This window comes from Thamnophis sirtalis, unplaced genomic scaffold (genome assembly GCF_051295495.1).
Source record: "Thamnophis sirtalis isolate CommonGarterSnake01/CBP01778 unplaced genomic scaffold, rThaSir2_p1.2 scaffold_16, whole genome shotgun sequence".
Taxonomy (NCBI): Eukaryota; Metazoa; Chordata; class Lepidosauria; order Squamata; family Natricidae; genus Thamnophis; species Thamnophis sirtalis.
This window is the reverse complement of record NW_028261396.1, coordinates 2,730,885-2,753,657: the sequence shown is the minus strand read 5'-3', so window position 1 is coordinate 2,753,657 and position 22,773 is coordinate 2,730,885. Positions and strand designations below refer to the sequence as shown.

General features: G+C 41.9%; 1 protein-coding gene across 2 annotated transcripts in view; it reads left to right on the top strand.

Moving 5' to 3' along the window:
• The window catches only part of ASAP2 (ArfGAP with SH3 domain, ankyrin repeat and PH domain 2), a 119,978-nt gene that overhangs the window by 17,583 nt on the left and 79,622 nt on the right, over nucleotides 1-22,773 (top strand). For both annotated transcript variants that reach the window (XM_087702725.1, XM_087702724.1), the window contains exons 2-3: nucleotides 14,763-14,835; nucleotides 19,174-19,319. In XM_087702725.1, coding sequence (XP_087558851.1) covers nucleotides 14,763-14,835; nucleotides 19,174-19,319 — 219 coding nt within the window. The remainder of the gene's footprint in view (nucleotides 1-14,762; nucleotides 14,836-19,173; nucleotides 19,320-22,773) is intronic.

Sequence of the window (22,773 nt, the reverse complement as noted above, 5' to 3'; positions counted from 1 at the left end):
GAATTGTATGATCTGAGATAGCTTGATATACGTAAAAGCTGGGACCCCTTCAGGAAAATAAAACATGTAAAATCAGAATATGGCTGTTTTAGAAAGAGTAAAGGGCTTTCCTGTGTATTGCGAGGGTGTATTGTTCAAGGAGATCTGTCCTAGATGCTTAGAGCTGTTACTGTACTTGAGAGACCGCCTGCTGCCAATTACCTCCACCCGACCGATTAGATCCCACAGATTAGGCCTCCTCCGAATTCCATCCGCCGGCCAGTGTCGACTGGCGACTACCCGGAGGAGAGCCTCTCTGTGGCTGCTCCGACCCTTTGGAACGAACTCCCCATGGAGATTCGTACCCTCACCACCCTCCAGGCCTTCCGCATAGCCCTTAAAACCTGGCTGTTCCGACAGGCCTGGGGCTAAAGAGCTGTTGCCCCCGTCTCGAATGGTATGACTGTTGTGTGTTTTAAATTATGTATTATGTTTCGTTTTTTATTTTTTGTCTGTACCCCCCCTTCCCTGATTTGATTTGTTAGCCGCCCTGAGTCCCCTTCGGGGGGAAAGGGCGGCATATAAATATAATAAAATGAAATGAAATGAAAAATACTATTAAAATCTTGTTCAGATACGGAGCAGTGTGTCTTCACTGGCAGACTTTAGTTGATTTACACTTGTCTGTATGTGGAATTTCAACGCAAATTGGTGAGAATACAGAATCAGGGTCCATGGCTGAAGAATATTCTTCATAGGAAAAGAAAGACCAAGGGAATCAGGCACAGAATTAAGGTCCTAACACAGTGATGGCTAACCTATGACATGTGTCAATGATGACATGCCTGACATACAGAGGGACATGTTAGTGTTCATCAACCTCTGACAAAAACTATTTTCAAAAGAATGTCTCATTTTTGAGTGGTTTTTGTAGACTCTGGAGGATGCATGAGGATGTGGTATGGCCTTGATCAATCTCCAAACCTTTATGCTGTCGCACGGCCTCCGGTACCTCTGCAAGTGGGTTTAGCAATAGCAATAGCACTTAGACTTATATAGCGCTTCATAGGGCTTTCAGCCCTCTCTAAGCGGTTTACAGAGTCAGCATATCGCCCCCAACAGTCTGGGTCCTCATTTCACCCACCTCGGAAGTAGGGAAGGCTGAGTCAACCTTTGAGCCGGTGAGATTTGAACCGCCGAACTGCAGATAGCAGTCAGCCGAAGTGGCCTGCAGTACTGCACTCTAACCACTGCGCCACCTGGGTTTGTTTTGCTTCTATCTCATTTTTGTAATTATTTGATTTTTTTATTTTATATCCATATATAACACATAGTGCCACACATGATTGGGTTGCATTTTTTAAAAGATAAATGAATATGTCAAGAATTATTTCTCTCTTGTTTTGAGGGGTCAGGGTAGTGGCACGCCAGCAGATTCAGTTTAGGCCTATTCCGAATATTTGACACGACAAGCCCAAAAGGTTCAACATTATCACGCCCCTGGGAGATTCCATTTCCATTTCCATTTATTGAATTTATAGGTCGCCCAATCCCGGAGGACTCCGGGCGGCTTACAGAAATAAGGAATATTAAAAAGGATTAAAACAAATAAGACATAACAAATTAAAAGAAACACAACATGGACCCAGTCTAAGCGGGGCTGGACCTCAATCAAGAGGTCAACAGCCCCAGGCCTGCCGTATTAGTCAGGTTTTGATAGCTTTACGGAAGGACATGAGAGTGGGTAGGGTCCGGATCTCTGGGGGTAGCTCATTCCATAGGTCCGGAGCGGCAACAGAGAAGGCCCTACTCCGAGGCATCGCCAGCCGGCATTGTCCAGCTGATGGCACCTGGAGAAGGCCCACCTGTGCGATCTTATCGGTCTTAGGGAGGTATGCGGCAGAAGACGGTCTCGTAGATATCCATATCCTCCTAGTAAGAAGAAATGGCGTCATGATGCAGTCATCGTCATCCCTTGTGACCCAGAACATGCGTTCATTTAGTTCACAAGAACACTGTTATTGCCATGTGGAAAGCAGGGAGGGAGAAGGAAGTAGACCTCCTCAAAGAATCATCTGGGGCAAAGCTATTTGGGAGCTGCCAGTCAGAATGCATCAATTCCAGCTGTGCTCAGCCTCGTCAAGAAGCTGAGAGCTGCTTTAATTTAAGGTCTTGTCTGTGAGCAGTCTGGCATGGGAACAAATCTCCAGGGTAGCCCAGCCTGGTATGCTTGTGTTGTAGCAACCTTTTTGTGTTATCTAACCCTTGACACAAAGCTTTCTCAGAAACAGGAAGATGAAACACCGCTTTACAGGTGAGCTTTCACTGCAGGAACTTTGGTCACTAAGCAATGTAATTGTTAAGTGACTCATCACATAATCAGACCTGATTGTACACCTCATTTCTTACTGTGGTCATTAAGGGAATCACATGGTTTGATGAGCGAATGCAGCTTCTCCAGTTGACTTTGCTTGTTAGACAACAGCCGAAGTGGTGCAAATTGCATCAAATGAACCAGAGGTGGGTTCCTACCAGTTTGCACCTACTCGGTAGAACCGGTTTGTCAAATCTACCGGTTAGAAGAGGTTCCACCAGTGGACCCGGAAAGCAGGCCACACCTACAGAAGAGCTTCCAAAAAATTTTGAAACCCACCACTGGTCCTTGGATAGGATTATTCTACACTATCATGCTCTCATATTTATAAAACTCAGTGCCTCTGTGAAAGGTAAGGATGACTACCGTACTGCATTTGTGGTGCAATCAGAACATTGCGTGCGTTGAAGTTGTTTTAACGCAAACCAAAGATGCCTTTTAAGAAACAAGTTGACATCCTATTCTTATGCATGCCGGTGCTGTGTGTGAGATAATTTAAGGTGGTTCTGACAAGTGTCGTCAGCATCTTCATATCCGGTCACATGGGTGGCAAGCCACTCCCATCCGGTCACATGGGCGGCAAGCCACTCCCACAAAGTAGGCCACACCCACAGAGTAGGTTCGAACAATTTTTGAAACCCCCCCCTGAAATGAAGCCCATTTGCAGTGGCCATTACAAATGGGAGCCAGTTGCCTAGCGCCTAAATTGTGATCACGTGACTGAAGGATCACGACATATTGTAATTTTGAGGACAGGTCATAAGTCACTACAAAACAGTTGTAGCTTTGACCTGTTGTTAAATGAGCAGTATTAAGTCAAGGACTATCTATATTTCTTTTTTTTTTATTATGAAATTTTTATTGAGAGACCGCCTCCTGCCGATTACCTCTCTCAGACCAATTAGATCGCACAGGTTGGGTCTCCTCCGGATTCCATCTGCCAGCCAATGTCGGCTGGCGACTCCCCGGGGGAGAGCCTTCTCTGTTGCAGCTCCGGCCCTCTGGAACGAGCTCCCTGTTGAGATCCGGATCCTTACTACCCTCCCGGCCTTCCGCAAAGCTGCCAAGTCCTGGCTGTTCCAGCAGGCTGGGGGGAGCTGAGAAACATCTACCTCCATAGAAATTGTGAATGTTGGTTTTCTTTTTAATATGTTGTCTTTGTCTTGTTCCCCCCTTTCCCTTGTCTTTTGTGAGCCGCCCGGAGTCCTCCGGGAGTGGGCGGCATACAAGACAAATAAATAAATAAACAAATAAATTATTAACCATTTCCATAACATATAATCACATGTAAATTATTACCTAGACAATATCATGTTATAAGAGAGGACAATATACATGTGCAATCATCTTGCTTTAAAATCAAGCCTAGTATACTTCCCCCCCACCCTCCCCCCCGAGCCCCCACAACCTACCCCCCTCCCCGACTTCCCAGAACCCGTACATGGCATAGATAGACTATCTATATTTCTTTTGAATTCAAACTATATTTACAATATAGAGGGTTCGCAACTTGGGAGTCCTCCTGGATCCACAGCTGTCATTCGACCATCATATAGCGGCTGTGACCAGGGGGGCATTCGCCCAGGTACGCCTGGTGCGCCAGTTGCGACCCTACCTGAACCGGGAGGCTCTCACAACAGTCACTCGGGCCCTCGTGATCTCTAGGCTGGAATACTGCAACGTGCTCTACATGGGGCTGCCCTTGAGGTGCATCCGGCGACTTCAGCTAGTGCAGAACGCAGCCGCGCGAGTGATCGCGGGTGCACCCCGATTCACCCGCATTACACCTATCCTCCGCGAGCTGCGCTGGCTACCTGTCGATCTCCGGATGCGCTTCAAGGTGCTACTGATCACCCATAAAGCCCTACATGGCAGTGGATCTGGATACTTGAGAGACCGCCTTCTGCCAATTACCTCCCTACGACCTATAAGATCTCATAGGTTGGGCCTCCTCCGTATTCCATCGGCCAGCCAGTGTCGGCTGGCAACCACAAGGAGGAGGGCCTTCTCAGCAGCGGCCCCGACCCTTTGGAACGAGCTCCCCGTAGAGATTCGCACCCTCTCCACCGTCCAGGCCTTCCGCACAGCCTTGAAGAACTGGCTCGCCCGTCAGGCCTGGGGATAAGGACCATTACCCCGCCCGAATGTTGTATGCATGTTGCTCATTATTTTATTATGTGTTGTCGTCTTAGTGTTGTATTCCCCCCTCCCTGGTTTTCTGTGAGCCGCCCTGAGTCCCCTCAGGGAAAAGGGCGGCCTACAAATAAAATCAATTCAATTCAATTCAATTAACAATACTGCCTCTATCCTAGCCATTGTAAATAAATTAGCCTAGGAGAGTCAGGAGAATCTACAAAATGTAAAGCTTTTATTGTGTTTTTTTTAAATTTCCTACTTCTCACCCATGTATATAAGGTGAGAACATACTTCCTGTATATGAGGGAGGGAAACCACATAGAAAGTATTGATGGTTACCTCTGGGGGAGAGCATCCTTTTTTGTTATTTTTGTTAATCTTCATAAAATTATTTCTTGACTGTGAATTGAAGATATTTTTTTCTTATGAATTGCTAAAAAATTTAAAAAAATAAGAGTTGTGAATGTGGAGTTGAAAAAAAAACTGTACCCTAAAAAGCATAAAAATTAGGATGGCATTTGTCACACTCAAAATAACAAGGTTTTTTTTTGTTTTTTTTTAATTAAAATTTTTTAATTTTTAATTTAAAACAAATACAACATCTTTCCTTACATGCTATAGAAAGTGTATCAGTTGGTTACAAATAGATTTTGGTGCATAGAGCCGAGGTGGCGCAGTGGTTAAATGCAGCACTGCAGGCTACTTCAGCTGACTGCTAGTTCTGCAGTTCGGCTGTTCAAATCTCACTGGCTCAGGGTTGACTCAGCCTTCCATCCTTCCGAGGTGGGTGAAATGAGGACCCGGATTGTTGTTGGGGGCGATATGCTGACTCTGTAAACCGCTTAGAGAGGGCTGAAAGCCCTATGAAGCGGTATATAAGTCTAACTGCTATTGCTATTGCTATCTCTTCCACAGTCAATAAACATAATTCATGTTAACTCAAGCGTTTTAACTCAAATATTCATACATGTCACCATCATCATATATCCATTTTCGTTTGACTATAATTGTTATTATTATTATTATTATTATTATTATTATTAATAATAATAATAATAATTATAATAATAATTATAATAATAATAATTATCAGCAGTGATAATTCCAGTGGTAATTGGCACACTGGGTGCTATTCCAAAAGCACTGGAATTACATTTAAAACAGTTAAAAATTGACAAAATCACCATCAGTCAAATGCAAAAAGCCGCACTGCTTGGATCTGCACGCATATTACGAAAATACGTTAGGACGTCCGAGGCCCCTGGGTGGGGCCCGACTAGTAACCAATGCCAAATCCGGCGAAACAACTGGCCGCTGTGATACAATTGTATAATAATAATAATAATTTTTGTTACTTAAACAACACATGCCCACACCAGGACAAAAAAAAACAAGGCAGGGGGAAAAAAAGGAAAAACAAAAGAACCCCCCCCCCAAAAAAAAAGACTAAAAAAAAGAAAGAAAAAAAAGTCAAAAAAAAGAAAAGAAAAACAAAACAAAACACAGGTATATATTATAAAAAAAAGTATATCAGCTGGTTACAACATGTTTTGGTGCATCTCTTCCATTAATTCATATTAATTCAAATATCTTAACTCAAATGTTTACCATATTAACATCATTATACCTCCACACTTTTAGTTAACTACAGTTATTTTAAACATCCTTCATCCTTAACTATGCCAAAGAATTAATCCATAACCACATGCTGACATTTCATTCACTTGTTTGTAAAATCCTCTATTAACATCAAATCCTCATATCCTTTTTTTTTTTTAATATCCAGAATTCCAATTTAATTTAATGGAAATAACCCTGTACCCTAAATTTCATATCTGGAATGAACATTGTATGGATTATATCTTATGCTTATTACTATTGACTGTGAAATTCAAAGCTTTTACATTGGAATAACTGTTCGGATTATAACTGAAACACCTTTGTCAAGAGCTAAGGTTACTGTGGGAACTGTAACTTCTAATTATGGCTAATTAACCAGAAGAGCTTACAGGAGTATTGTTGTACTTAAATTGGCAGCAAGACGTAACCTACTACACCTGCACATGTCAGTCTACGTTACTTACTATAGTTTAATGATTATTTTCTATATTTGTTTGAAATGTTTCACAGAAACTGACGTAGTTAATAAGAGAATGGATCTACAGACCTGGTCTTCCACTGGCATGTCAATTATCTGATGTCTAGCTATTTCTTTCCGCCACCGTGAGTAAGATGAAGTCAAAGAGAATCCCAGTAAAATAAGGCTTATCTAGGTACTCCATCTCTATGGTTCCTTTAGGTTGTAACTTCCAATGTCATGGCAAGCAATGAAAGGCACGGAACTGTTGCAGGTAGCTGAATCTCCTTCGAGTTTGACTGTGATTCTGACTGTGTCATATCATGGATTTGAGCCGAGGTGGCGCAGTGGTTAAATGCAGCACTGCAGGCTACTTCAGCTGACTGCAGTTCGGCTGTTCAAATCTGACCGGCTCAAGGTTGACTCAGCCTTCCATCCTTCCGAGGTGGGTGAAATGAGGACTCAGATTGTTGGGAGCAATATGCTGACTCTGTAAATCGCTTAGAGAGGGCTGAAAGCCCTATGAAGCAGTATATAAGTCTAACTGCTATTGCTATTGCTATTTTAGTCCACTCCTAAGGGCAATGAAAAGGAAAGAAATGGAAGTAGACAGTGAATAATCATGCTGTGTGGTTGGTCAGAGAATGAAAATAGAGTCACTTTGATGTAGTTAAGACACCAGGCTAGAAATCAGGAGAGGGTGAAATATGGTTGTTGAAGAGCCCAGTCGGTGTTCAGATGGGTAAATGGACTAGGAAAGAATTACAATATTAGGTCACTTGTGTTGTGTTAATAGTTAGTTTAGTTTAGTTTATTAGTTTTGTATGCCGCCCACTCTCAAAGGACTCCGGGTGGCTTACAATAAAAAAGTGGGGGGGATAAATAAGACAATACACAATTTAAAATTACAGCAACATTCATAGTTAAAGTGGGGCCGGATACTTCAACAGCCCCCAGCCTGCCGGAACAGCCAGGTCTTAGTAGCTTTATGGAAGGCCGGGAGGGTAGTAAGGGTCCGGATCTCAACGGGGAGATCGTTCCAGAGGGCCGGAGCTGCAACAGAGAAGGCCCTCCCCCGGGGAGTCGCCAGCCGACATTGGCTGGCAGATGGAATCAGGAGGAGACCTAACCTGTGAGATCTAATCGGTCTATGGGAGGTAACTAGCAGGAGGCGGTCTCTCAGGTTATACAGGCAGTCCTTAACGTACAACCACAACTGAACCCAAAATTTCTGTTCCTAAGCATGTCCATTGTTAAGTGAGTTCCCCCCCCCATTTTACGACCTTTTTTTGCCACACGTAAATGAATCGCTGCAGTTGTTAAGTGAATCATGTGGTCGTTAAGCGAATCTGCCTTCCCCCATTGACTTTGCCTGTTGGAAGCAGCTAGAGAAGTTACAAAGGGTGATGACATGATCCCGGGACAGCGCAGTGGTCATGAAGTACATGCCAGTTGCCAAGTGCCTGAATTTTGATCACATGACCATGGGGATTTTGCAGTGGCCACAAGTGTGAAAAACAATCGTCACTATTTTCAGTGTCATTATAACTTCAAACGGTTATACGTTGAGGACTTCCTGTAGTGGTTTGTGTGACAGGAGAGATGCAACGAAGAAATAAACTATATTTCTTCAGGCGATCCATCCTGTGATTCACTAGTGTAGTAAATTTGTATTCATCTAAGAAATGTAAAAACGTGGACGAATTAAAGCTCAGTCCTAAGCCATTTTTTCAATAACATTGAAACTTTAAATAGCCATTAAATGAATGGTCTTAAAACAAGGACTACTTGTAGCTGACTATATTCCATCCCATTGTTCTACATGGGGCTACCCTTGAAAAGCATTTGGAGACTGCAGCTAATCCAGAATGCAGCTGCGCGAGCGATATTGGGTGCACCGAAGTACACCCACGTTACACCTGTCCTCCGCGAGCTGCACTGGCTACCAATTGGTCTCCGGGCGCAATTCAAGGTGTTGGTTATTACCTTTAAAGCCCTACATGGCTTAGGGCCAGCGTACCTTCGTGACCGCCTACTGCCACATACCTCCCAACGGCCAGTAAGATCCCACAGATTGGGCCTCCTTCAGATGCTGTCAGCCAGACAGTGTCGGCTGGCGGGCCCCCGGAGGAGAGCCTTCTCTGTGGCTGCTCTGACTCTTTGGAATCAGCTACCCCCAGAGGTCCGGACCATACCCACTCTCATGGCCTTCAGGAAAGCGGTAAAAACCTGGCTGTTCTGGCAGGCCTGGAGCTGTTGACCTCATTGTTGAGGTCCAGCCCCAATTAGAATGAATGCATGTGGTGTTGTGATTTTAAACTGTCTTTTTTATCTCTTTTTTTCTCTCTTTTTTTTTGTAAGCCGCCCGGAGTCCTTTGGGATTGGGCGGCATATAAATTTTGATAATAAATAAATAATAAATAAATAATAAATTGCTCCTTGATTTAAGAATTTTTTTCTCCTTCTGGTTTCTTAATGCTGGGGGATACAGCTTTCTGATTGACAGACATCATTGAGACATTCATGTTTTTAGGATGCCTGGCTTTTATTTACATCCTATTTATGACCCCCAGTGCCTGTGGTGCATTTTTAAACATGTTCAGTCCTTCTCTGTTACTGTTTCTAGGCTACCATATTTATACTAAAGACTTTTAACACTCTGGAAAATTGTATTTTCTAAGTCGCATGTACTTTTTATAATTATAATGCGTTTTCAAGATACCAATGTGTTCTGACCCCCTCCTCCGTCCAGTAACAAATGCCGAGACAAGCTTAACTAGAATGTACTTTAATAGCAAGACACCAAGACCTCGGTGGCTGAAAGCCAAGCAGAACAAACAGATAAGGACCTTGGCAGCAACTCAGACAAACTCAGGCAGCAATAAACACAGATAAGGCTTGGCAGCAATCCAGCCTGCCAAGCTCACAGTAATGTCCTCCGACATTCAATCCTGTGTTGACTTCTGCAAAGAGGGGCGTGTGCACAAGTAGCTTTTTATAGTCTGGAGAGGAGCCTAATGACCACCAGCTGAGTGCAATCACCTCCTGTAATTGTGTAATTGTTCCTGACGTCTAGTAGCTCTTCGATGGCGTGCATCCAGGAACAACTCACTACTGGCTTCCGTCTCACTGTCCCTTGTCTCCTCCCCACTGGTCCAAGGCTCAGGTACCTCCTGGTGGCCAACCAGCCTCTCTGTGCCCTGCTCGGAGTCAGAACCCTGTCCAGGGTCCTCCACATCCTCCAGAGGCGACTCAGAGGGCCCCTCGCTGTCGGAGTCTGGTGGCAGCTCCAACGGCTCCTGCTGGGCCACAACACCAATGTAACTGGATTGGATGTGTCTTAATGCTCTTCTAATTAGATTTCTCCATTCCCACGTTTCTGGGAAAATGGGATGCTAACTGTGTGGTATGGTAAAGGTGCGTGGTATATTCTTACAGATCTGTGAGCTCATAGTGGGTAAGATCGCATTATATCGTTAGCATGAAACTCGGTTTGAATTTGGGTGCTGGAATTGGTTAAAAGCTGTAACTTGAGATTTTTTTAAAAAAACTTGTTGATTATTGATTAACACTACATTATCATTGTTTGCAATTACAGGCAATATTCAATCTAAAGATCTTGAGCTTTTCTAAAGTTAGTTAAGTGAACAGCTTTAAATATTTATTATTTATGTATTATTACATGTGTTTGCTGCCCATCACATCATGTTATTACCTGCTGTAGTTCATGTAGCCTGTCAATTTATGTAGAATCAAATGTTGTATTAGAACCTAGTATGTATGTCAGAACATGTTGATCTATGCTGGACTTGACTTCCTAGTGTAAATAAGATTAGCTGTACCTTTTACTTGTAGTCTAGAATGGTAACATTAAACAGAATGATAGTTAGTCTGAGTGAAAATAAGTCTTTCTAAATTCAGTAGGCTGGACAATACCTACGGTTTTTAGTTTCTGTAGATCTGCAGCCATTCTGCTCATCTGTTTAATAAATTACCGTATATACTCGAGTATAGGCCGACCCGAATATAAGCCGAGGCACCTAATTTTACCACAAAAAACTGGAAAAGTTATTGACTCGAGTATAAGCCTAGGGTGGGAAATGCAGCAGCTACCGATAAATTTCAAAAATAAAAATAGATACCAATAATGCCATTGCCCATTGAATAACACATACAGCCTGCCTGTGCCCATTAAATATACAGTAGCCATTGTAAAAATTTGCTCTGCATAACAAATTATTATCACACAATACCGGTGTATTCAATGAAATACTTCACTCACCTCATGATGCTGATGTCCCGCTGTGATGATGATGTCCCGCCTCCTATGACACACGGCACAGTGATTCCTATCATTGGATCACTGTACCAGAGGAGGTGGGACATCGCTATGTGGCTGCTTGCCATAACAAGGAGGAGGTGGGACATCGTTGCAGAGCGGCAGGAGGGGGAGGAAGGGGAATCGTAAGACAGCCCTGCATTACATTAGAACGTGAGGAGGGGGGATGGTGCGGTGCACGCTGCGCGGCAAACTGACACAGAGGGAGGGGAAACTCAGGGGTGCTGGGCCATTCACGAGCGTCACCCAGCGGCATGGCCCCGCCCCTTTTTCTCCTCCATTTCGGGCAAATTTTTCACTGACTCGAGTATAAGCCGAGACGGCTTTTTTCAGCTCAAAAAGTGGGCTGAAAAACTAGGCTTATACTTGAGTATATACAGTAAACTAAAAATGAGTTTAAAGTAGTTTTTTGTATTAAAGGAAGGATGTTAAAGTATTATTGATACAGAATCGAAATGCTGCCTTAGTTAGTTTAAAAGTGCTGTAATGATATGCCTGCATATAATAATAATTATATAAAAATAAATACGCATAGACCTGCTTAAAACAGAGGAGCTGTATCGTATAGTAAAGATTGATGTGACATTTAGGGTTTTTTTAAAAAAAAAATACACACATGTGCAAAACAATGCTATTTCGCCTTCTTTCCAGATCAGGAGAAGAACCTTATTAAAAAGCACATTATTGGTGGGCAAGAGATTAGTGCCAGAATATAAAATGACTTCCGACATTCTATTTCTCGTTGACACTTGATCGAAAACAATAGACAGTGAAATATGAAGATCGTTAATCTGAAAGCACTTTAGAATCTGTATATGACTATGCTAAAATATTCGTTTGGTTGCAGAATTAAGCTTGAGACAAATGCATGCGCTTTTTGGGGAACTAATAGAAAAAGGGCCCTAGGAAGCTTTAAAAGGGGGGGGGGGCTTTTCACACAAGAGCAGAAAAAAGGCAAAGACAGAAGCCTATTAAACCATGTAAAAGCTGGTTTTATTAGCCACTCAATTACCTTAATGGCATCACAACAAAGAATTCCGCTGAAACTATTATTTTAAAAAAATATATATTAAGAGAAATGTCTAAAAAAAGATACCCCCAAAAAAATAAGACATGATTTTTATAAAGCAGCCATGATGGCTTTGTTGAAAACTCTTCAGGGTTTTGTTATTTTATTGCTTTTGTTTCTTTCATCTTGTTTTGTAATGAATAATTACTCAAGATACTGAAATAGCATAACCTAACCAGCAAGGCTTGGGCATCATTTAAAATGCTTACCACATTCTGGGTTAAAAAAAACACAAAAAAAAACGTGTAGTTATTATCATTTGTGATGGTGTGACGCAAATCTTGTTAATGTTAACATGGATAAATGTTGAGAATAACATTGATATATTGCTTTATATTGAATATTAAATTATTGTGCCATGTTCGGTGCTAAGAATAGTTCCCTGCAATATTTTGAGTTTTGTAATGTTGGAGTGTATGTTTCACTATTTTTAAAAAATGTTTTAAATGATACAGGTATATTCTTGCTAAGTTATAGTTTTTGAGATGTGATTTCTGATAACTAAAGAAGGGAAGTCATGCAAAATAGTGTTTTGGGGTAGCTCACTGGTAGGATTTTTCCCCAGTTTAATAAGCAAGTTGATTCCTACAGAAATTACTTTAAATTTGAAATAAAACCGAATGCCACCTGGGCATTCTAAGCTACGTAAGACTACTGATATGTTCTTATATCTTCCTTGACCACAATGCATTTTGTGTATTTTGTACTGTCATTGTTTGTAGTCTGCTGTGAATGTAGTATTTTTAATACATTGCGCATTATTTATTTAGCATGTCAGTTTTCTGGAAGGGACGCATGATTTCCCCCTATTTCAAATGGCTTCTTGCAATGTTTTTCTTCTCTGTACCTAATGTGAGCTTGTTGTATTTTACTATTCATGCGTGGGGGCATGATCATTATAGTACTGGTATCATATAATTTCTTCAAGAGGACATTTAAGATGCTCTTGGAAGCTTGTGAGTATCATTTTGATGTCATTAGTGGGAAAAACCCTGCATTGCTGAAAGCTGCCTCGAGCTACTTGGAACACAGCAGACAACAAATTAAGATAGTCAGGTGTGCTAATTTTAAAAAAAAAAATCTCCACAATACATAAACCAAGTGAAACACGGCCATTAGGGTTGCTCTTAAAACAGTGACTTAATATTCTTTGTCATCAGCGTGGGAGCCCACGTTTTGTTAAAAATCTCAATTCTAAGTCATTCATATATATAAATTTCATTTCATTTATTAAATTTCTATGCCGCCCAATCCCGGAGGACTCCGGGCGGCTTACAGAAATGAAAAAAATTAAAAAGAATTATTAAGAACAATTGGACACAACAAAGTTAAAAAGGGAAACACAACAAACACCCAATCAGGAGGGGCCTGGACCTCAATCAAGGGGTCAACAGCCCCAAACCTGCCGGAAAAGCCAGGTTTTAATGGCTTTGTGAAAGGCCATGAGAGTGGGTAGGGCCCGGATCTCAGGGGGCAGTTCATTCCACAGGGCCGGAGCGGCAACAGAAGAAGGCCCTATTCCTAGGCGTCGCCAGCCGGCATTGTCCCGCTGACGGCACCCGGAGAAGGCCCATTCTGTGCGATCTTATTGGTCTGAGGGAGGTATGTGGCAGAAGACGGTCTCGCAGATACTTGGGTCCTAGGCCATGTAGGGCTTTAAAGGTGAATTTAATAAGTAAATATGAATTAAATAATTGACAATAAGCTAATATTAACAGTCAGGTATTTTCTTTGTACTTGAGAGACCACCTGCTTCCAATTACCTCCCAAAGACCCATTAGATCACACAGATTAGGCCTCCTCCGGGTTCTGTCTACTAGCCAATGTCATCTGGCCACTACCCGGGGGAGGGCCTTCTCTGTGGCGGCTCCGGCCCTTTGGAACGAGCTCCCCGCAGAGATTCGGACCCTCACCTCTCTCCAGGCCTTCCGAAAAGCCGTTAAAACCTGGCTGTGTCGGCAGGCCTGGGGTCGATGAGTTCCCTTCCCCTCTCGAACCGTGCGGCTGTTGGTTGTTTTAAATGCCCTGTATTTTTTGTTGTAGTTTTTGTGTTTCCCTTCCCCTCCTTGGGTTTCTGCGCCGCCCTGAGTCCCGCTGGGAATAGGGCGGCATATAAATAAAAGGAACCTCGAACCTTTGTGAGAGTCACTTTGGTGTAATGATGATTAAGGCATCAGGCTAGAAATCGAGAGACCGTGAGTTTAGTCCCACCTGAGGTGTACGCAGCCAATTGGGTGACCTTGGGCTTAGGAAGGAGTCAATGGCAAATCCCTCCTGAAAAATCTTCAGGGAGTCTCTGAGTATTGGGCACAACTGAATGGAAGGAAAATTCTTTGGGGGGTGAAGACATGGCGGTTGCTACTTCATTTTCTTCTGAAGGGAATAAAAACAATAGAATAATTTATATTAAAAACTACATGTCGCATTTTACAGTTGTCAAGTAGCATGGACTTGGTATATTGCTTGCTCCGCTGTTGAGCTCATATAGTTATTAAATATTACCTTGTACTTGTACTTGACACCTCTTCACCCATCGTGGGTATAGGCGACTTCCATGGAAATTTTACGGCGATCCATGGAAGCTGTTTCGGCTGGATATACCCAAGGGGGCGCCAGTCCCAAGGGTCGACAGAGCCCGATTGGTGGGAACGGGGGGCACCACGTGAAGGCCGGGTTGTCGTTTGATAGCTGAGAGGCTTTGCAATAAGCATTGCAATGTATATTTTGCGCATCAGCTATCCTTTCCCGCCCAACTTCTAACTTCTTTTTTTATTGCTTTCATTTTTAGGCCCTGGATGTTGACCGAACTGTTCTTTACAAGATGAAAAAATCTGTAAAAGCCATAAATGTTTCTGGTTTGGGTACGTATGTACGCGTTGTTTTATTGCTGCCCTATATTTCTAAAATACACGTTGCAATATTCAATGATTGTCAAATATTCACTGAGCGATGCAGATTCAAGTCCATGATAGTTCCACAAACGAATGCTTGTCCCTTCTACCTTCCTGGTGCTAAGGATTTTTTGTTGTTGTTAAATGTTAACTGATGTAAGTTACATTTAACAAAAGCTTCTTTTCCCTTTTGAGTCAAAAATTGAAAATATGGTTGGACAGATTTTTAAAAGTAATTTTAGCTTTAGTAGTAAGGTGAAACTACTATAATTCATATTGATAGGCAAAAGAGAAGCAACGCTGGACTGTTTTATTTAAATGCCAGGACTGCCCCCTCATCCTTATTAGGTAATCACTGTGGCTCAGAAGCAGACTTCCCCTCTTTCCCTGCAATGAGATCTTCCCTTCTGTTTTTTTGACTAGCCATTGTTTCAGTGGTGGGTTTCAAAAATTGTTCGAACCTACTCTGTGGGTGTGGCCTCCTTTGTGGGAGTGGCTTGCCACCCATGTGACCGGATGGGAGTGGCTTGCCGCCCATGTGACCGGATATGAAGATGCCGACGACACTTGTCAGAACCACCTTAAATTACCTCATACACACAGCACTGGCATGCATAAGAATAGGATGTAAACTTGTTTTTGAAAAGGCATCTTTGGTTTGCGTTAAAACAACTTCAACACACGCAATGTTCTGATTGCACCACAAACGCAGTAGTCATCCTTACCTTTCACAGAGGCACTGAGTTTTATAACTATGAGCTTGATAGTGTAGAATAATCATGTCCAAGGACCAGTGGTGGGTTTCAAAAAAATTTGGAACCTCTTCTGTAAGTGTGGCTTGCTTTCCGGGTCCACTGGTGGAACCTCTTCTAACCGGTTCAGTAGATTTGACGAACCGGTTCTACCGAATAGGTGCGAACTGGTAGGAACCCACCTCTGCATTGTTTATAGTGTTACTAAGATGTGTTTGTGAATGCACACAACTCATGAAGAGTAAAAAAAAAAAAAATCCAAATAATAAATATTCACCACCAGTCACAATGCAACCACACGCGAAAGAAACTTCGAATAATAACAATAATAAATGTATTCACCAGGACTCAGAAATTACGCAAAGGCGTAACTTTTTAAGCATGTATGTGACACATTATACTGTCTAGCTTCTACACAGTAATTAAGAAATGTGTAAACATTTTACAATGCTGCTATTACTTGACGTTTTGTTATATACTGATACTGTACACAAATTTGTACTTGGTTTGAGAAAAGCTGCACAAAACATTTCTTTCCCATACACAACATGTCAGGAATCAAAGTTATGAATGAAACTAGATAAGCTATTGTTATTTAGGGAATAAGCAAGAATCAGTCTGCTGCTCTTAATCACTGAATTAGTGGCCTCGGTGTTAACAAATTTCAGTTTCCATTAGCCCCATAAGCCCAGCCAGGTGTCTGGGATAATGGGAATTATAGTCTAATAGCAACATTTGGAGGGTCATCAATTGTCTTTCCTTCTGTGAAACATAATTAAGGTGTTTTACATTTTTATGGTTTACGACAGGTGTGTCAAACCCAAATGCATTGTGGGCCATATTGTGACGTATCAGGATATTTTTTGCCTTTGAGGGCCGGGGTGGGCATGGCCTGCAGAAGCCATATCCAACCTGGGGTTCACCGACAAAAGGGCGAAGGACAAAACCGCGCCCGACTAAACCGCGTCGCTGACGTCATCAACAGGGCGACAACAGCGTGGAGACAGACGCACGCTGTAAACCCTAAACCTAAACTTAACCCCTAAACCTAAACCTAACCCCCCTAAACCTAATCCTAATCCTAAACCTTAACCTAACCCTAAACCTAACCCTAAACCTAACCCTTAACCTAACCCTAAACCTAATCCTAACCCTAAACCTAACCCTAAAGTTAACCCTAAACCTAACCCTTACCTTAAGTTGAATTGGCTTTCTTTCAACGCGCTATTTAAAGCGCCCTTCTTTCTCCGCGCTGGCTGTTGTCGCCGCGTTGATGACGTCAGCGACGCGGTTTCGTCGGGCGCGGTTTCGTCGTTCTCCCTTTTGACGGGTCACGCCAACCTGTAGGCCTGGTTAGGTAAATCAATAAACTATGGTTGACAGAAAATGAAATTTCTCATCTTTTTAAAGCTGCATTGGTAAATGAATGGAGAGGCCCATGCATGAATTTGAAATTAATTAATGTACTCTAGACTATGTATTTAGCTTGGGTTCACAAGAACAGATTCCAATTTCTTTGTCACCAACTTTGTGTTAATTTATGAAAAGCCAACTATTGTAGCTTAGGTAACCAACTATGGTCAAAGTAAACCATGTCATCAACATGGGACCTCAATTTTTCTTTGATTTGAAAATAGCCTTTGTATATGGTTCTCAATAATATACTTGTTGATGTGCATGTAGCACCATTATGATGAGCTACTGCAAATAACAACTGTTATGGAGAAGCAGTTTAATTTAAACAGACCAGGCTTCATTTATTAAATGTCAGATAAATTTAGAGGCGGTGGTGTTGATGACAATGATGATTTACCATCACTTTTATTTGGACTGGATCTTTTCTCTTGTAGTTATTCAGCTGGAATCTATTTCAGATTTCTATACTAGTATAACAATTTCATGCTCTTGCTTTTCTTTATTCAGACGTTTAATGTTTTTTTTCCCTAGAAATTTTTTTTATTTTCCATTTTCATAGCATATAATCACATGTATACTATTACATAGTCAATATCATGTTGTATTATTAAGTAATTACATCAATTCATCTTACCATAAACTACCAAAGGAAAAAAATATAGCTATTGGCTCTTCTGCTCTTCATAGACCATATTTATACCTTATACGACACTTTCTTCCCCCTCTCTCCTCCCCCTTTCTACATCCTTTCCTCCCTCCATCATTTTCTACTCTACTTCCCCTTCCTTCCTCCTTCTCCTCTCTCCCCTTACCACTCCTCCTTATACACCTCGTCTTCCCCCCTCCCCCTCTCTCCTGTCCCTCTCTTCCTATCTTTCTTCTCTCCTCTGCTTCCCACTCTTCTACATCATGTCTTCCCTCCATCCTTTTCTACTCTACTTCCCCTTCCTTTCTCCTTCTCCTCTCTCCCCTTACCACTCCTCCTTGTACACCTCATCTTCCCCCTCCCCCTCTCTCCTGTCCCTCTCTTCCTATCTTTCTTCTCTCCTCTGCTTCCCACTCTTCTACATCCTGTCTTCCCTCCATCCTTTCTACTCTACTTCCCCTTCCTTTCTCCTTCTCCTCTCTCCCCTTACCACTCCTCCTTGTACACCTCGTCTTCCCCCTTCACCCTCTCTCCTATCCCTCTCTTCCTATCTTTCTTCTCTCCTCTGCTTCCCACTTTTCTAGATCCTGTCTTCCCTCCATCCTTTTCTACTCTACTTCCCCTTCCTTTCTCCTTCTCCTCTCTGCCCTTACCAGTCCTCCTTATACACCTCATCTTCCCCCCTCACCCTCTCTGCTATCCCTCTCTTCCTATCTTTCTTCTCTCCTCTGCTTCCCACTCTTCTACATCCTGTCTTCCCTCCATCCTTTTCTACTCTACTTCCCCTTCCTTTCTCCTTCTCCTCTCTCCCCTTACCAGTCCTCCTTATACACCTCGTCTTCCCCCTTCACCCTCTCTCCTATCCCTCTCTTCCTATCTTTCTTCTCTCCTCTGCTTCCCACTCTTCTACATCATGTCTTCCCTCCATCCTTTTCTACTCCCCCTTCCTTTCTCCTTCTCCTCTCTCCCCTTACCAATCCTCCTTGTACACCTCGTCTTCCCCCTCCCCCTCTCTCCTATCCCTCTCTTCCTATCTTTCTTCTCTTCTCTACTTCCCACTCTTCTACATCCTGTCTTCCCTCCATCATTTTCTCCTCTGCTTCCCCTTCCTTTCTCCTTCTCCTCTCTCCCCTTACCAATCCTCCTTGTACACCTCATCTTCCCCCTTCCCCCTCTCTCCTGTCCCTCTCTTCCTATCTTTCTTCTCTCCTCTGCTTCCCACTCTTCCTCTAATTCCCTTGGTGTATTTCAGCTTCTGAGCAAACTCCCTTTTGTGTTGATGGTATTTATAATTCCATTTAATGTTTAATATTTTTTTAAAGAAACCTGTTGGACTATCCCACCATGGACTATCATATTGTTTTGAAATTTAGAACTATAAAAACACTTGAATTTAAATCAATGTATTCAAATGTAAAATACTTGCACTTTTTAAATCGGTGGAGGACTTGTTGATAGTTACTGGAATTGGCATACTGTTTGTTCTCTTTGAAGCGCATGTGGAAAATGAAGAACAGTACACTCAAGCTTTGGAGAAATTTGGAGGCAACTGCGTCTGTAGGGATGATCCAGATTTAGGAACAGCATTTTTAAAATTTGCTGTATTTACAAAGGAATTGACAGCACTCTTCAAAAACCTGGTAAGAAATCATGAAAGTATGTACTACAGAATTGAAATTGTACTGTGTAGCTTTAAGTTTAATCTAAAATATGTAGCTGCTAAATATAAAAATTACTAACTACTAAATATAAAGACTTGATTGCCTATAAAGCCACAGCTTTTATAGATGCTAAGCTGTTCTCTGGGGAGGAAAAAGGACTGAATACCCGTTTCTGAGGCTTACCTAACAGAGATTTAAATTGTGTCTGTTTAGAGTTGAAATCAGATACTGTGGGAGAATCGCTTGTGTGCGCGCCCAATGTATATTGGCCTAGGACAACTTCGTTATCTAGCTCTCAAGGAAGGATTTAAAACGTTTTATAATTGGATTCTTTCTAAAGCTTTATAACATTATTTGATTTTTTAAAGGGGTGGGGGAGGCTTTGGCGTGGGAGTTGGGAATCCAGTGAAGAGGAGACTACCTATTTTGACCTGACGGGCCCCAGCCGAAAAATGACATAGAACCAACCCAAATTCAATTCTTTATTTGCTCACACCATATAGACAGAATCTTGACAGACTAAACCTATACCACTCTAACCCTAATGGATACACACTGGCCATCCTAAATCTCTGACTCTGATCCAGCTGTGTTGTCTCTTGTCTCCCTCATACCCACGTATTGGAATGTGTTCCTTCCTTCCTGGGTTTCTGCAGTTTCACTGAGGTCCATCATACCACTTTCCCCTTCAGAGACACAATCCATCTCATCCGGCAGAGCATCATGGGATAATGTTGATTGTGTTTGCGGAAGGGGTTACCTCAAAAAGGCTCTTGGAAAGCTGTCAACTCTTCCCATTATTGTAGCCGTTAAATTTTATTTTATTTATTTTATCAAATAATAGCTAGTGTCTGATAAATAGGAACATTTTTTCCGGTATTGCTATATATAACTTTCTAAACTGTTTCATGGCTGAAAAACACCTTTCCCTGTAATATCTGATTATGATTAAATTATGGTGAACTGCTTATAGTGGTACCCAGTTTCCCCGAAAATAAGACACACACACCCCCGGATAATAAGCCCAATCGGGCTTTTGAGCCCATGCGCTAAAATAAGCCCTCCCTGAAAATATTTAAATGTATGGGCAACTGGTCCCCGCCATTTCCTCCAGTTGGCTGCCACGCATACAACACGAGATAAGGCAAGACCGGAGGAGGAGAAAGAAAGAAAGAAAGGGGATGCACCCCACACACCCCTATCTAACGGCCACTTCCCCAACCCTAGCCACCGCACTCCTTCTGCCATGCTAATGGCCACTGCAAAAAGAGTGTCAGGCCCGGAGGCGCACAACACAGCAGCAACCACGAGGTGACCATGCTTGCCACCTCCTGCACCTCAAAAATAAGAAGACCCCAAAAATAAGTTTATTTCGTGGGTCAAAAGAAAATTGGACCCTGTCTTATTTTCGGGGAAACACGGTAGCCTAACATCGCTGCCCCATTAAAGCACTGGGGTAAAACATTAGCAAAGATATTCTATCCTGAACACTTAGTTCAAATATGTAAATATCTAGAATCTAAATATAAGTCATAAGAGGTCGGCTTATAATCAGATGATTGGAGTAGCAAATAAATAAATAAATGCATTAATATAAGAACCGCTGTGGATTAAACACCACTTGACCTAGATAGTGTCATCCCGAACATTTTTTCAATTAGATCATTCCACTCGCTGTATTAAACCTGCATTCAGCAGCTGCAGGGGGGGAAAGGACACAATTTATGAATTTGTACTTTGCTCTTTGTGTAAGGTTAGCCTAGTTTTAAATATTTACTATATATACTCACAGATAAGCCGGGAATTTTAGGTACCAAAATTAAACAATATGAACATTTCAAGGGTTATGTGCTGGTGACGTATTTTTCATGGTATTTTGGTTAAAAATATGAGGATCTGGTTATCTACGCATGGCCTTATGTGAGAGTATATATGATATTATTTAAAGGCATATTATACTTTCCAAGTTAAATTATGACATGGATTGTTGTAAAGGTATATTTCACTATCCTATATTTGCAAGTATCTTTTTCTATGCCCGGTTGCTTTTTATTTTATATAATAATTAGGAATTAACAGTAAATAAATGTAGCCTTAGAGTAAGTCTTACTAATGAGGAGCGTGGTATTATTAAAGTTACAAAACTGTTAAACAGATTCTGCAATTGTGCAACTTGAAAAACAAATAAGACTTCGCTTTCGTTGTTTTAGAAATTGTAATACAGGCTTTATTGTTTAAATACTTTTACCATGTTTCTTAACTCTTGTTCTGTTTTAGAGTCTGTGCACGAAAATATAATTTAAATACAGGTGGGTTTATGTATAAAGTCAAAACAGATGCACTATTTTTTTCACACTGGGTGATATTTAACTTTTCCCTTTGCACCTTGGGATCTCATTTCTCATATCCTTTGTAATAAAAAAGACCTTTGCACTGTTTTATTTGGATCTGATTCCTGGGGTATCTTTCAAAAATAGTAAGTTAACATGGTCCTTGGCAATTCACGCTGTTTTTTCTTGCCAAATCCTCTGTTAGTTTATCTGACATTTGGTAACAGTAATATTAACGGCCTCCAGCTATTGAAGATGTATATGACGATGGCTTCAGATTACTTCAAGGTATAAGAAACATCAACTTAATGCTATTTACCTGTCAGCTTTCCCTTGTTCATACTTGCTATAGTTTCTTCATATTAATCTGGAAGATCCTCCAACATTGAGTGGATAGCTTGTATGCAGATATTAGGGTAATCCTCGACTTATGACCACAATTGAGCCCAAATTTTCTGTTGCTAAGTGAAATTATTTTAAATGAATTTTGTCTCATTTTACGACCTTTCTTGCCACAGTTGTTAAGTGAATCGCTTCAGTTGTTAAATTAGTAACACGGTCGTTAAGGGAATCTGAGTTCCCCATTGACTTGGTTGCCAATACGTCGCAAAAGGGGATCACATGACCCCAAGAATATGCAACCGTCATAAATATGAATCCGTTGCCAAGTGTCTTGAGTTTTGATCACGAGGAGGCCACGGGGATTGTAAGTGTGAAAAACGGTCGTAAGTCACGTTTTTCTGTGCTGTTGTAACTTTGAACAGTTACTAAATGAACTGTTGTAAGTCGAGGACTACCTGTAGTTTGCAAAACCAAAGAAGCAAGAACGACACAGATTTGGACAGTGAGGAAGTTGGGCCAGTCCTGGAGGCAGAGAGGGGGCCAGAGCTGTATGCCAGTTATCAGCTGCCTTTAGAGTCAGACATCGGCGAGGCAGACGAACAGCTGGAGCCTGTTCCCAGTGTGCGCATGCGCAAAGTTGCCAGAGGAAGGGAACAGCTAAAGAACAGGGATCGACTTGGGAGTGAAGCCACAGGTGAACAATGAATGGCCCCTCCCAGAGGGAATAAAACAGCGAAAGGGGAGTGGAGTTTGCAGGAGAC